This window comes from Cajanus cajan, chromosome 3 (assembly GCF_000230855.2).
Source record: "Cajanus cajan strain Asha chromosome 3, NIPB_CcT2T_4, whole genome shotgun sequence".
NCBI classification, from domain to species: Eukaryota; Viridiplantae; Streptophyta; class Magnoliopsida; order Fabales; family Fabaceae; genus Cajanus; species Cajanus cajan.
Genome location: NC_138519.1, coordinates 76,309,035 through 76,323,240, shown reverse-complemented (window position 1 = coordinate 76,323,240; position 14,206 = coordinate 76,309,035). Strand labels below are relative to the sequence as shown.

Below are 14,206 nucleotides of genomic sequence, written 5' to 3'. Positions count from 1 at the left end.
TATCTTTTGTCAACCTCATATTTATAATAGCACAACCCATGATCATGATGGCAATAATATAAATAGCAAAACCACCACCCTAAAGGAGAAACTAATCACAAATTCATAACCAATAGAAAAAGGAAAAAAAAAAAAAGAAAAAAAAAAAAAAGCAAGCAAAGTGAAGGAAGAGATGGGAAACGCTATGGGGAGTAAAAAAGCAAAGGTGATGAAGATAGACGGTGAAACGTTCAAGCTGAAGACTCCCGCTAGAGCGAACGACGTCGTTAAGGACTACCCGGGCCACGTTCTGCTGGACTCTCACGCGGTGAAACATTTCGGGCCTCGGGCCAAGCCGCTGGAGCCGCACCACGAGCTGAGGCCCAAGAAGATTTACTTTTTGGTGGAGCTGCCCAAGGTTCAGCCCGAACCGCTAGCGAGGAGGGTGCGGTCCAGTGGAATCCGCGGCATGAACGCCAAGGATAGGCTCGATTTCTTGATGCTATCCAAACGCTCCGTTTCGGACCTCACCATGGTCAAACACGGGCCGGGCCCGGACGACAACGGCGCTGGCCCCACCAGAGTCAGAATGAGGCTGCCCAAGGCCCAGCTCGAGAGGCTCATGGAGGAGAGCCACGACGGGAGCGAGGTGGCGGAGAAGATCATAAGTTTGTACATGGGGAACAATGCCACCGCCGTGGACGGCGGCGCCACGGCGGATGCCGGAAAGGAGGTTCAAAATCACAAACCGCGAAGGGTATGTTTGTTTAACTTAATGGTTTTAATAGTATTTTTTTTACTATAAACTTAAATTTAATAATAAAATCATAATTTTTAGAAAAATTCATAACGACTATTTCTATTATAATTTATAATATAATAAATTTGAATCAGTAACAAAAGGCACCATTAGAAAGAAATTAACTAGTAGTATTAAGTTTGTTTTGCTTTGTGTTCTGGAATGTTTGACATTTTGTTTGAATATTGGTGATCTTCTTCGGCTGTTGTGCTTCATAAAGCAATTTGCTTGCTAGTTGATACCGACGTGCCTAAAAGCTTTCTTGGGTACACATTACACGACCCTATCTTTTTAATGGGAAAAGATGTAAAACACAAGAAAACTGCAATGTCACATTCTGTTTAAAATTTAAAACTTGTTTAATATGAAATATCATGACTTTATAACTTATTTAAAACAAGATAAAAATTGTGTTTGACTTCATTTTTATAATTTTAAACTTATAAAATTGAAATTAAAATTAAATTGTTTTTATGATTCTTTTAACTTAAAAGTTATGTTTAACCTAAAATTATTGAATAATAGTATATTCTCGAGTCTTGGGATTTAAAATAAAGGAGAAGAAATAAATATTCTTAAAATCAAGTTATTTAAAAGTTATTTCAATACCTTTTTTTCTATTAAAAGTTTTTATTTTTTATACAAATTTTGTATGATTATATTTGTCACAAAAAAATCATTTGTCACAAAGATAGAAAAGTATAAATTAAATTGGATTGTTATTGCCCAAAAATAATTATTAAATTTATTTATATAAAATCATAAATAAGTTTTATAAAGTGAAATAAATTCTGTAAAATCTCTTCAAAACGTCTCCTTCATACGTTTATTATTATTTGACAGTGTTATTAAAATAATATAAAATTTTAATACTCAAGGCTTGTTTTGCGTTGTTGAGCTTGAGCTCAAGATCAAATTCTAAAAAATTAAAAAGAATTATAAGTAAAACCCATTTAACAAATTTGAGACGGTTAAAAACTACACGACATAATATGTATACTATCAGAAAACATTTATTGTGTCATTGACACATTTATTCTAATCAAATTCATTAAAAATTTTATTAAATGATGTGATATTTTTTAGACTGACTCGATTTATTGTATTTTAATAAGCACGAGTTTTGTACTTGAATCTTAGATCCGATATTGCCGTTTTTCTAGTTGATCACCTGAAAGATGATCTCAAATTGACAATAACAAAAAAAAAAATCAAATTTTAATGTCAATTTGTTTACATTTTATAATCCTGGAATCAAAGACCAGCAACTCAAAAATTTGAATAGAGAGAGACATTTGGGACAAATTATACTTAATCATATGGGTAGCGATCAACCTTAGTTTGCTGATGCTTATGATAGTGTTTGGGGAAATAAATTTATATTGCAACTTTTAACTGTTCGGTTTAGTAGTATTTGGGATAGTGTCTTGACTTGGTTGTTTCACGTTGTTTCTGAGGTTTAATGTTAAATAAACTTCTCTTAGTGTTTGGGGTAGTGTATTGACTTGGTTGTTTCACGTTGTTTCTTAGGTTTCATGTTAAATAAACTCTTAAAACATTTATAGAAGTAAGAAATAGGAATGAAAAATGAAATAAATTTTGCTATAAATTAAAATTAATATAAGTCAAAAATAAATTTTAAAGAAATTAATATACTTTTTTTTTTTTTTTTTTTTTTTTTTTTATAAATTGACTTATGCATAAACTAATTCTAATTTATGAAAATTTTAATTTCCTTTTTTCTCATAATATTTTAAAAGAAGTTTACCTATATATATATTTTTATTTTTGGTTTGGTCGTTATGAGGTTTCTTCTGAAGCTAGCTAACAAGGCAAGTAACATGCCTCGCCGTATTCTTAGTTCTCATTCATTTATGGACCAAATCGAAAGACCATCCATAGATGGAGAATATATAGGCAGAAGTCAAGCGTAGGATCGCATCTAAAGTCGGTGCATGTTAATTACATTTTTTCAAATTAAATCATAGTGGTACACTATATTAGAGCATGTTGTTTTAAATTACCTTTTTCAAATAATTTCTTTTAACAAATGAATAACTGCAATAGAGCATATATTGACAATTATTATAATTATTTCTACCTATTTTTTGAATAATTACCTTTATTAAAAGTAAAATACCTTTTAACCATTCTATTTCTAGAAATGATTATAGGTAAATAATTTCGTTAAAAATAAGTGTACATACACGCTAATTTAAAATACGACACTTCGTACAATACATTTTAAAACAAGTGTTTTATATTTTGTCAATTCTACCTTGAAGTTCTGTTAGTGTTCTACTCTAGAAAGCTTTTGATTTTAACACTTGGCAACCCCTTTTGCGTCCTTGTCTGCCACAATGCATGAGTAGCAGCAACTATGTGAAAACTGAAAACGTCAACATTGTCGGTGTGTCAGCAACGAAATGTAGCTTGAACACTAGATATAATTATTCCTCGTTTACTAGTTGTGGCACCTGAACAAAACGTGTTGTAGACATTATTAAGTGACATCGAAACCCAAGTTGACAAGAAACAAAAGTAGAATTTCGATGTCGGTCATAATTAGCCTATGATATTTGTAGTTTCCTAGTAATTCGTTTCACTTTCCATGAAAGGCTCGTTCAAATTGCATAATTGCATCTTAATTCACATATGCTACATACTTCATATGTAACTCTTCAGGGAATCATGTTAATGTTCTTTATATGATTTTTTCTTTTCAGAAACGGGTGAGTTTCAGCCCCATGGAACAAGGAGAAATTCATGAAGAAACAGAACTTGTCTATAGCAGTCCTTCTAGATAGTCATTTATGCAGAAGCAAGCCATTATTGAAATGTTAGGTGCTTATGAAGAAATTTATTTTTGTCCTAAAATTTGTAGCCTATGTTGATGTAGACTGTCTATACATTTATACACTAGCAGTGCTCAGATAAGATGGAATCATTTCTTCAATTTTATGCCTCGTCTAATTAGATAAATTTCTTTATAAACACTTTTAAGAAAGAAAATTAAAAATAAATAAATAAACAAATTTCTTCATAAGTTAATTTATAGGAACTCTCTCCTAATCTTATTTTTAATTCATGTATAAACTAATTTTATCTTTTGAAGAGTTTATTTCAATTTTCATTCCTATTTTTATCCTAGAAATATTTTTGGAAAAATTTATCCAAAATGACCGTCCTCATATGTTAGAGAGAGATTTTATAAAGAGAAGTGCATTTTTAATTTAACCCACAGAATCTAGTACATGTTAACAGTTTTTTTGAGTGAACCCAGATATCCCCCCTATTTGACAGTAAAAGACTAAACTCTCGAAATACTAAAATTTATTTAATACGTTGATATCTCCAAACAGATGCAATTACATACATAAGAATATGAAGAATGAACCTTTGACTACATGCTTAAAAGGCATAGTTATGTGCAAACTATACCACACGTTAACAGTTAAGACTGCTGCTGATAAAAATTTCTTGCGAAGTAATATAACGTCAAATAGCAGAAGAAACATTACACTAAATTGCATTTTGATAACAAGTGTTAAGTATTTCAAACCTCAAGTATGCAATAATGAGTTGTTCAATCTCATTTTTGGCTTGATATGATCGAGTGCCTGATCCATGATCTGATGCAATCATTGGCATTATTCCTTGTCAAACCACCACAAAGTTCAAACAAATGCTTATTTAGAAATTCTACAGTCAAACTTATTTCTAATGGCCTCCCAGAAGGCAGGGATAGAGATGTCATCAGGTACTTCCTTAAATGATGGGAGATAGTTTACATCCACAATTACATGGTCATGAGTACCTTCCTGAATTACAACATCAAAACCGAAGATGGTAAGATGAAGCTTTCTCCTTAGCCAATTTGCAGCATCTGTAACCAGCTTAAGGTCAATAGACTCATTCCTTGTGATACCATGGTCACTAGCACCAGAACCCTTGATGCTGTCAGCGGTTGGCAAAGATTTTAAGCTATCAAACAGTAGAGGTTTAAGCTCATCTCCGTTGGATAATTTTATCAAAATATTAGCATTTGGTATTGACTTCTTGACAGCATAGAAAATCTTTTCACCCAAGACATAAAATTTGTACAAAGTGGATGAATGATCCACATATTCCTGAATAACAGCTGGAAGAGGAACATTTAAACTCTTAAAATCTTCAACTCTGAAAACAATTGCCATCTTATGTGCATCACTGACACCACAAGCAACTTTCGGTTTCACTATACATGGAAGAGACAATCTAGCTTCTGATATTCCAGTTGCAAAATCAAAACCATCAAAGCTATCAACCTTAAGAAAATGGGCCCCTCTGATCAAATATCTGCCTTCAGTGTTTAGTTCTACCAAGCCAAGTAGAACTTGTTGAATTTCTAGCCTATCCAATAATGGATAAATATTACTCAGTGGATCAACCACACACAAATCCTGGTGTTGATCCAAATATCTTTGCAATGCTTGCATGTTCTGAGTAAAAGTAAGTTTATTATCTTCAATAGATAATATTTCATCGGTGGCTTTGTGGAGAACTATGTCAACATCCTTTAATTGAGATGATAAAGGCAGCTTGGACGTGAGAGGCATGAACATCAATCCATTTTGTGTAGGACACAAAGGAAATGCACCTCTCTTTGCAAAATCTTCCACGCGGGAAGGCTTCATTATATAACCCACAGTCACAGCATTGGTTCCATTTGTTCTTTTATTTAACTGACATATGGTCAGTGGCAACTCTTCTAAGTTTTCTATCTGAAGCATATTTGGATTGTGACATAAACTTTCACCTCCAACATTCAGAACAACAATAAGCCAATTATAGCTGCTTAATTTAGGTAAGAACTCCTTATTAGAAACCAGATAAACAATACTGCCATCATTAGTATTACTCCATCCAGGCATAACCTCATTTACGGTAAAGCAATCTAGTGAGTACAAATCAGCAGTTCTTTTAAGAATACTAACCTTGTCTTCTGGAAGGCCCACACCATAAGCAATTCCACAATGGGTTCTGGAAAGGAAGAGTGTTCGGATGAGAAACTCCACTCCTGGCCTCAGTAAAGATACAGTTTTATCATTATCATTTTCAGCCAAGAGTACTGATTCATCCAATATCACCCCCCTCACTACGCCCATCTTGGAACGGATGCACCACTACCACCAAACAAAATGAAACGGTAATTGTTACAACTTCTTAACGTAAAGATATAGAAAGTAGAAAAACTTAGTTATTATCATGAAACACACAATACATCGATATGTGTAAATTTTAGAATCAGTCCATTGAATTAGGTTGATAATAATGAACCATCTGACAATGTATTTCAAAATGTCAAATATACCAGACTTTTATTGGTCCAAAGATTAAAAAGACAGATATAAGTATAAGGCAATCTGTTAGCTGAGTTAGCTACATATTCAGTTTCATTTCTATAAGAAAATGATGAACTATCCTGCTTTCCAATAAGATTACTATAACCAAAAATTCTTCCAAAACAAAAAATAAAAATAAAAATCAACTTGTCTAGTACATTAATACAGTTCAATCACAGTTAACTAAAGCTTTCGTACATTACTTTGAGCACCAAATCTCATGTATGAAGTGCTACAACAGGATGAAGTTCATATCTTATTTGTTCTAAAGTCCTTTTGGGGGAGTTAACAATTTATGATCAATTCTTCTTTTTCAAACAGTATATGTAGGTGGACTTCACAAGGGTGGAATGGCCTCACATCTCCTATGAAATTTTCAGTCCAAGACAAGCATATCCCGAAGTTATAATGCATCCAAATAAATAGCAGACAATTCCTACTTTCCAGATTCCAGGGTTTCACAAAACTCCCATTGATTCATCGTGATTCGTGACATGATTAATTCCATAATCTGTTTCATTACTTACTCTCTATTTCAAAAATTTTTTTTATCAGAAATAAGTATGCCAACCCTTTTTAAAAAAACATCATTTCAGAAAATGGGTAATTGTTAAGTTTCAATTTTTGATAACTGATTCAACTTCCAGCCAAAAATCTGAAAGATTCACAGCACACTATGAGACTGGGTATATGAAATCGACCAAAACAAGAAACTAAATTAAAAAAAAAAAAAAAAAAAAAAAGAAGAAGAAGGAAACTTTGGAATAAATCATAGACTAGAAGAAGAAAAGGCAATGTAAAATCACAAAATCAAAACATGCAGGAAAAATTGGAAGAAGCAGGGATGAATCAGGTAAAGAAGAACCTCACACCTGGTACAAAGATTTCTCTCTGATGTGAGAAAACTGCCTCTCCTAATTGGTGGCTTAATTGAGGGTTTAGGAAAATGGGTGAAGTTTCAAATCAGAGGTATCAAACGTTAATATGTGAATGTTTGGAGAAGAGAATGAAGAAAGAAGGAAGAGTAGCAACTAGCAAGACATCACTCAACTCTTCAAAATAGAAACGAAAGCGGTTTCATCAGACAGACATCACACACCGATGCTGATTTAACCCGAATAATTCAATTTTAAAATCTATTTTGTTTTTTTTTAACTGTAAAATCTATTTTGTTTTTTCTTAACTGTACTATCGATACAAAATATTATTAGAGAGATTATTTTTTTAATCACATTGTTTTATATACAAAATTTAAATATAAAACTTTGGATAAGGGGTAGCAATTGTGTATTACTGATTTTAATAAAAGGTTCATTTTTGGTCTTTTATAGTTTTGCCATCATGTAATTCTGATTTTTAAGAAAATTATTACAAATTTGAACCCTTTAATTTTTAAAATCAAATAATATTAGTCAACTTATTCTCATGTCATCAATTTTTTTTTTAAAAAAATAACGTGTTTATGAATGAAAATGTCGAGTAGTTACTTAATTATGTTCACCTCTATATAAAGAATAATATTACTTTTTATTATGTATATGTTATATTTTTTTTATTTCAATTAAAATCTATAACCTATTAAAATAAAATTTTAAATTTCTAATATTATTATTTTTTGTGTTTAATTAATTACCTAGTAGTATTATTTACATACACATCAACATTTTATATTTAATTTTAGATAATATGTTAATGAGTAAACTAATATTTTTTTATTTTAAAAGTTATGTGATCAAACTTACAATAAAAAATTATGAGGGACTAAAATTATACATTCACAAAATTATAAGGAGCAAAAATAAATTTAAGCCTCAATAATACAGTGTTGAGCTCTTCTTCAAGTATTGTATATATAACACTATGATTTTGAGTTTTATTCATTAATTATATGATATCTGTTGATTAATTATTGTAATTATTATTGTTTTAGAATTTTAAGGGTCAAAAGATCTTAAAGAGTTAAGTTGTTATTGTGGTAGTTTTAGTTAGGGTCTAGTTGACAAAATTTAGAAAAAGGTATACAAAATTTTCTTACGACATAAACTTCATAAGTTTATATCTTAAGAAAACTTAAAGAGAAGTTGCACAGAGGAGCTTTGGAGCCAAGAAAACTTCTTCCTTTTTCTGAATTCCCTAAAGCATTAGGCCCTTTTCCAATAGTTGAGTTGAGTCAAAATATTGAAGATTCAAGACTTAGAGGTTGAAAATCTCAAGTGGAGAGAGTCATATGACGACCTCGATGACTTTCAATTTTTCTTCCCTTCTCTTTGATTTATGAGTGTTTCGAGGTAAGGAGAGTTTGTGGATTGATGAATGTTGTATTGTAGTTGTTGATTATGCTTAGAATTGTTCATTTGCTTATGAAGATTAGTTGAATTCAAGAGAATTGAAGCTATTTGGTTTTGAGTTTGGTTATTCTTGAATATGTAAAGTAGAAATGGATGGTTCATGTTTGTATATGGTTGCATGTTTCTATTCTTGATAGAATTGGATCAATTATGGTGTTTACATGTTGAATGGATGGATGCATGTCGGTTATTATGAGTTTCTTGTTGGTTTTGAGAAAATTTGAGATTTTTTCCAAGTGCGAAAATCTTTATGGGGCCAAGTGTGCCTTCATGATGTTGGGCATAACTCAAGTTAAAGGCCTTTTGCCTTGACGACGTTAGACATAAGATTGGTAACATCGAATGTCAGTCAATGAGGAGTTGTTTGACTTGGTCACATTGATCATGTGATGAGAGGCACCAATGTGATTGCTTGAGGAGCTCTCTGACTTGGTGATGTCAGACCTAAGATGAGTGGCACCAAGCATGATCAAGACAGAGACTCTTGGTTTGAATGATGCCTGACATTCATTTTGTGGCTTCAGGCGTATGTTAGTCAGGGGCTCTCTACTTGGATCTAGTCACTCCAAGTGTGATTGACATAGAGGTTCTCTACTTCACCCTTGTTGGACTCAAGTGGATTGGCGTTAAACGTGGGTGAGCTAGAGACTCTTTGCCTTAATGATGCTGAACGTTTTGAGAATGGCGCCATACATGAGTTATTGAATGAAAACTTGTGTATTTGACTAAGTGTTGAACATTTGTTTAGTAAATTGATTATTCACATGATTTATGTTGTTGTATGAATCTAGTTCATTATACATTGATATATGATGATGTATAATCATGTTTAACTTGCTTGAGAATGAAAGTTGATTAAAGATGTTCAGCTATATAAACATGTAGAGATGAGATGCATGTTAAGTTGAGATACATAAATTCTAAATGAGAGTGAAAGTTGTTTTAGAAGCTAAAATATTCCATTGCATGGATAATGTTGTGGTGCTCTAAGAGTCCAAAATTGAGAACCTTTAAATGAGATAGTTGCCTCTTGAATAGGTAGTTGTTTTTAAGTTGTCTCTTCTAGGTTTTATGTGAAAATAACATGGGAGTCAAGTTGAGTCATGTTGATTATAAAGCGACCAATGTAGAATTGTATGGGATCGGGTTGAGTCATACATGTCATAAGCAATCAATGATGAGTAAGGTATAAATTCAATGGTTAAAATCCTTAACTAATTATTAGAAAGGTGTATAGTATTTGACCAGTAGTTAATAGACTAATTCCATGTGAAGCTTAGATATGTATGCTAAGATTGTAAGAGACTTACACCCAAGTTGTTCCATCCTAATAGGTATTAGAATTTTCTAATTTAAGTGGCGAAACTTGATAAATTAATTTAAGTTGTTAAATAAGTGCTTAAATGATTTAAAATTGTATCTACTTGACTTTGTTGTGATAGGTTAGACGTAATGATTTGGTAGGATTAAATTACTTAAATTGCTCACCTCAGTTGTAAGAGATTTCCATAAGTTGATATTTATGACAATATATTGATTGTTAAATATTGTTTAAGTTGTGATTAAAGTTATATATGTTGAGAATATTGTTAAGAATGAAATGCATGATATATGCTAGTAGTGACTTGATGTTTTAAGTTATTTATGATGCTTTAATCATGATTTCACTACTTGTTATATTAATTTTTTTCATAAATTTACCCTTTTTCTTTTTTGTTGTTAAACTACAATGATTATATTTAATAGTTAAGATAACTTGATTGTTAGTGGATAGTCATGCTAAAAATAACCTATTTTGATAATACTACTCTAATGTAATATTATTATATAAATACTTAATCGATGATAAAGTTAACTTGTATTTAATAATATATATTAATATATTATATATATATACACAAGAATTATATGAAACTCCATAAAAAAAGTTTTATTTTTTAATTATATTGACAAACATTATCTTATATTTTCTGCATCCTATATAGGAATGCAAATAATTATAGACAATCAAAATCTGTGGGTAATGCAAAAAATTCGTGGGTAACACTTCATTTCCAACGGATTACAGACAGACAATAATTCGTCAGAAAATTGCTCGTCTGAAACATTTGTCGACAGATTATAATCCGTGGGTAACTTTCCGATGGAATTATCCACGGATAAAATCCGTGGGTATTGTTGATAATATTTTTAAAAAATTATTTCAAAATTATATTAAATAACATCCTTATTTAGTGCAACCATCCCTCATATTTGACCTTTCAGCAGCTCCACTTTATTTCAAAATTATATTAAATAACATCCTTATTTAGTGTAACCATCCCTCATATTTGACCTTTTTAGCAGCTCCACCCCATGGCATTTCACGCAACTCCTCATTGGTCAGAATCCTTCATCAATTAGAGTTCTTCATGGGTAACCCTTTTTGAGATATTTATATGCTTTTAGGATCAAAGATTGACCCCCACAAATCCCACAAATTAACACAAGACTTTTCAGTATGCCTTGTCGTCACTTGCACATTTTTCTGGAAAACATCCCAGAAGGTCACCCATCCCTAAATTACCCCATATCAAGCACGCTTAACTAGGAAGTTCTTAAGAAATAAGCTACCAAAGAGTAGATGCATCCATTGGTATAAATAGTACAAATTAATTTCTTTAAGTCATCTTCAACTATACAATCTTATACTTGTACAATCTTTGGATCCCTCTCATTCCAATATATTTCACAAATTACAATATAATATAATACTATAATTTTTATCTAAATTAAAAAATATTAATATTTTAGTTTGTGTATTTCACAAGTTACATTATTATAATTTAAATTTATAATAAATTATATATAAAAAAATATTATAGTTAAATTAATAAATTATATTTAAAATTTGTATAAACATATATTAAATAAAATTAGTAACTAATCAAAGAATAATTAACTTCTATATATAAAGCACAAATGTCTTTTTCGTACCATAGCGTTTTTAGAGACTTTTATTTAACTATAAGAATTTTATATATTTTTAAATTTTTTTATCTAATTTAGTTTTTATTTATCATTATTACTTATAAATTAATTTTATTATTTTTAACATAAATTATTAATAAAAAATAATTACCCACGATACATCCGTGGATAATTATCTAATTTAATTTATATTTATCATAATTACTTATAAATTAATTTTATTATTTTAACATAAATTATTAATAAAAAATAATTACCCGTGGATTTATCTGTCAGCAATTACCCACAGATAAATTCGTGGGTAATTATCTAATTTAATTTTTATTTATCATAATTTCGTGATAATTATCTAATTTAATTTTTATTTATCATAATTACTTATAAATTAATTTTATTATTTTTAAAATAAATTATTAATAAAAAATAATTATCTATTCACGGATAAATTCGTGTATTCGTAAGTAATTTCGTGGATAATTATCTAATTTAATTTTTATTTATAATAATTATTTATGAATTAATTTTATTATTTTTAAAATAAATTATTAATAAAAAAAATTATCTACAAATGCTGCTGTCGGTAATTTTGTAGATATTATTGATAATATTTTTAAAAAATTATTTTAAAATTGTATTAAATAATAATTTTATTTTATTAAAAATAATATAATTCAAAATTGGTAAAATTCTTATAAATATTAATAAATTATCTTTTAATTTTAGACTATCATGCATCAATATCAATTTTCTAATTATATATTTCTCAATTTAAATAAAATTAACTATATAATATTAAAATATATTAATAATAAATTATTATTTTTTATTATTATTTAATTATAAATTATATATATGTAATAGTTAGTATGGTAAATTAATTAGCATGAGAAAATTAATTAAGTATTTAAATATTTAATTTGTTAATTTTTTATTATTAAATTTTTTAATGTTATCAACGAATTTTTTTTTTCATTTTTTTATGAATAATATTTTAGATATAGATAATTCGTGAAAAATATTTGTCTAAAATATCAAATAAATTTCAGATAGAAAAAATTCGTGAATAATATCTGTCCAAATCAATTATATTTCAGACGATCAGAAAAATCTGTCGATAATATTATTTTTCAGATAGAAATTTATCTGTAGAAAAAAGTTTATCCATAATAAGTAAGTGTTTTTTTTTAGTGATATACATATATAGGTCACATGAATATCCAAATATTATATAGTATGAAATATCTAATATAGTAGAATATTTTATGTTTTCTGGTACATACCGACTCTGTTATACAAATTTGATTAATTAAAATTTTTAACTTGATTAAAATAAACAAAATTTAGATACAATATATAATAGTTAAGATATAATACTATAATACTTATAGGATTGATGTAATGTTCTCAAATTATAATTAAAAATTTAATTTAATAATATATTTAAATTGAATACAAATTTTGATAATATAAATTTAATAGAATTCAACGAAAATATAAATGCTACAAAAAATTTTTTCATGACACACACCTATAATAACACTAGGTATCTCATTAAAAATTACTTTTACCTACACAAATAACTACAATATATATTAATATATTATTAAAAATGTAAATATATATTATAATAATATACAAAATATGTTATTAAATCTCATTTAAAATTAACAATAAAATTATATGTAATTATATGTTAAATAAATATATATCTATATATATATTATATATAGAAGTACAGTCACTACTATTGTAGTGAAAGAATAGGCAAGTTTTATCCATTAAAAAATGAGTTCAAAGGAACTGGAACTAAATTTTATTTATTTAAAAATGGGTTAAGTTGGAAGCCGTGAAATATTTCTTAAAATAAAAAAATGTGGCTAATTACATTTTGATTGGTTTGAATAAATTTATCAAAAAAGTATTTATAAGAAATAAATAATAAAGATAAGTTGTATAAGTTAAAATTATCTAACTAATTTATAAAAATTTTCTTTTATTAATCTCTAAAATATTAATTTAGTTTTAAATTATAAATAAGTTTATTTTAATTTTCCTTTTTTTTTTCTACAAAATTTCCCATTTTCTGACAGAACAAATATGTAAGTTAGAATTATTTTAATTAGAATAATATTTATACTTATCAAATAAATTTATATTAATAATATACGAATTTATCTTTTTCCCTGATAATAAATTATACTAATATTTAAAATGATATTATCATATATAAATTCACATACCAGATTATATTATTAATATAAATACACCATATTATAAAATTTTAATTTAAATACTGTCAAATATAAAACATTTTTATACAGATGTCCAATACAATTTCACTCTATTGCCGTGTTATATTATGAAATATAGAATGAAATCATCAAATTCTATCAAATATAGATGGATTAAATTTTACATACATAAAATTGAATGTAAAATGTATAAATTAAATTTATATTTTTATAATAAAATTAATATTAACGATGTTTTATAAAGGTTATATTATGAAATATGAATAGTTAATCCAACACTAAAACCTTAATAAATGATTTTTTTTCATATCGATAAAGGAAATATGAAAAGTTAAATCTATTAATAGTAACCTTGTTTCTTTCTTGAAAGAATGATAAAGGAAATAACGATAATGATTACCTAAACGATAAATAGTCCAATCATAAATGAAGAAAAAGAAGTCACGAAGGAAAAAGAAAACCAGAAGCCCAATA

At 28.2% G+C, this 14,206-nt stretch overlaps 2 protein-coding genes across 3 annotated transcripts; one reads left to right on the top strand and one right to left on the bottom strand.

Annotated features, from left to right (window-relative positions):
• On the top strand, positions 1 to 3,739 carry LOC109795710 (uncharacterized protein At1g66480). The gene is made up of 2 exons (XM_020355226.3): positions 1 to 736; positions 3,505 to 3,739. The coding sequence occupies exons 1-2, from the start codon at positions 173 to 175 to the stop codon at positions 3,583 to 3,585; spliced, it is 645 nt and encodes a 214-aa protein (XP_020210815.1). The 5' UTR covers positions 1 to 172; the 3' UTR covers positions 3,586 to 3,739.
• Positions 1,925 to 7,260, bottom strand: ITPK4 (inositol 1,3,4-trisphosphate 5/6-kinase 4). 2 transcript variants are annotated; one of them, XR_002239567.3, is made up of 3 exons: positions 7,035 to 7,260; positions 4,341 to 5,943; positions 1,925 to 3,255 (listed from the first exon to the last, which is right to left on the bottom strand). XR_002239567.3 is itself a non-coding variant. In XM_020355211.3 (2 exons), exon 2 carries the CDS (start codon positions 5,923 to 5,925, stop codon positions 4,468 to 4,470), a length of 1,458 nt encoding a protein of 485 aa, XP_020210800.1. In that variant the 5' UTR covers positions 5,926 to 5,943; positions 7,035 to 7,260; the 3' UTR covers positions 4,090 to 4,467. The 2 variants fall into 2 exon arrangements, 1 of the variants encoding a protein (XP_020210800.1); XM_020355211.3 differs by lacking the exon at positions 1,925 to 3,255 and having other exon boundaries at positions 4,090 to 5,943.
• Between the last annotated feature and the right edge of the window lie 6,946 nt (positions 7,261 to 14,206).

Coding starts and splice junctions, on each gene's coding strand:
- LOC109795710 (XM_020355226.3), top strand. CDS start 173: ATGGGAAACGCTATGGGGAGTAAAAAAGCAAAGGTGATGAAGATAGAC. Junction 737..3,504: donor AAAATCACAAACCGCGAAGG/GTATGTTTGTTT, acceptor TTTTCTTTTCAG/AAACGGGTGAGTTTCAGCCC.
- ITPK4 (XM_020355211.3), bottom strand. CDS start 5,925: ATGGGCGTAGTGAGGGGGGTGATATTGGATGAATCAGTACTCTTGGCT.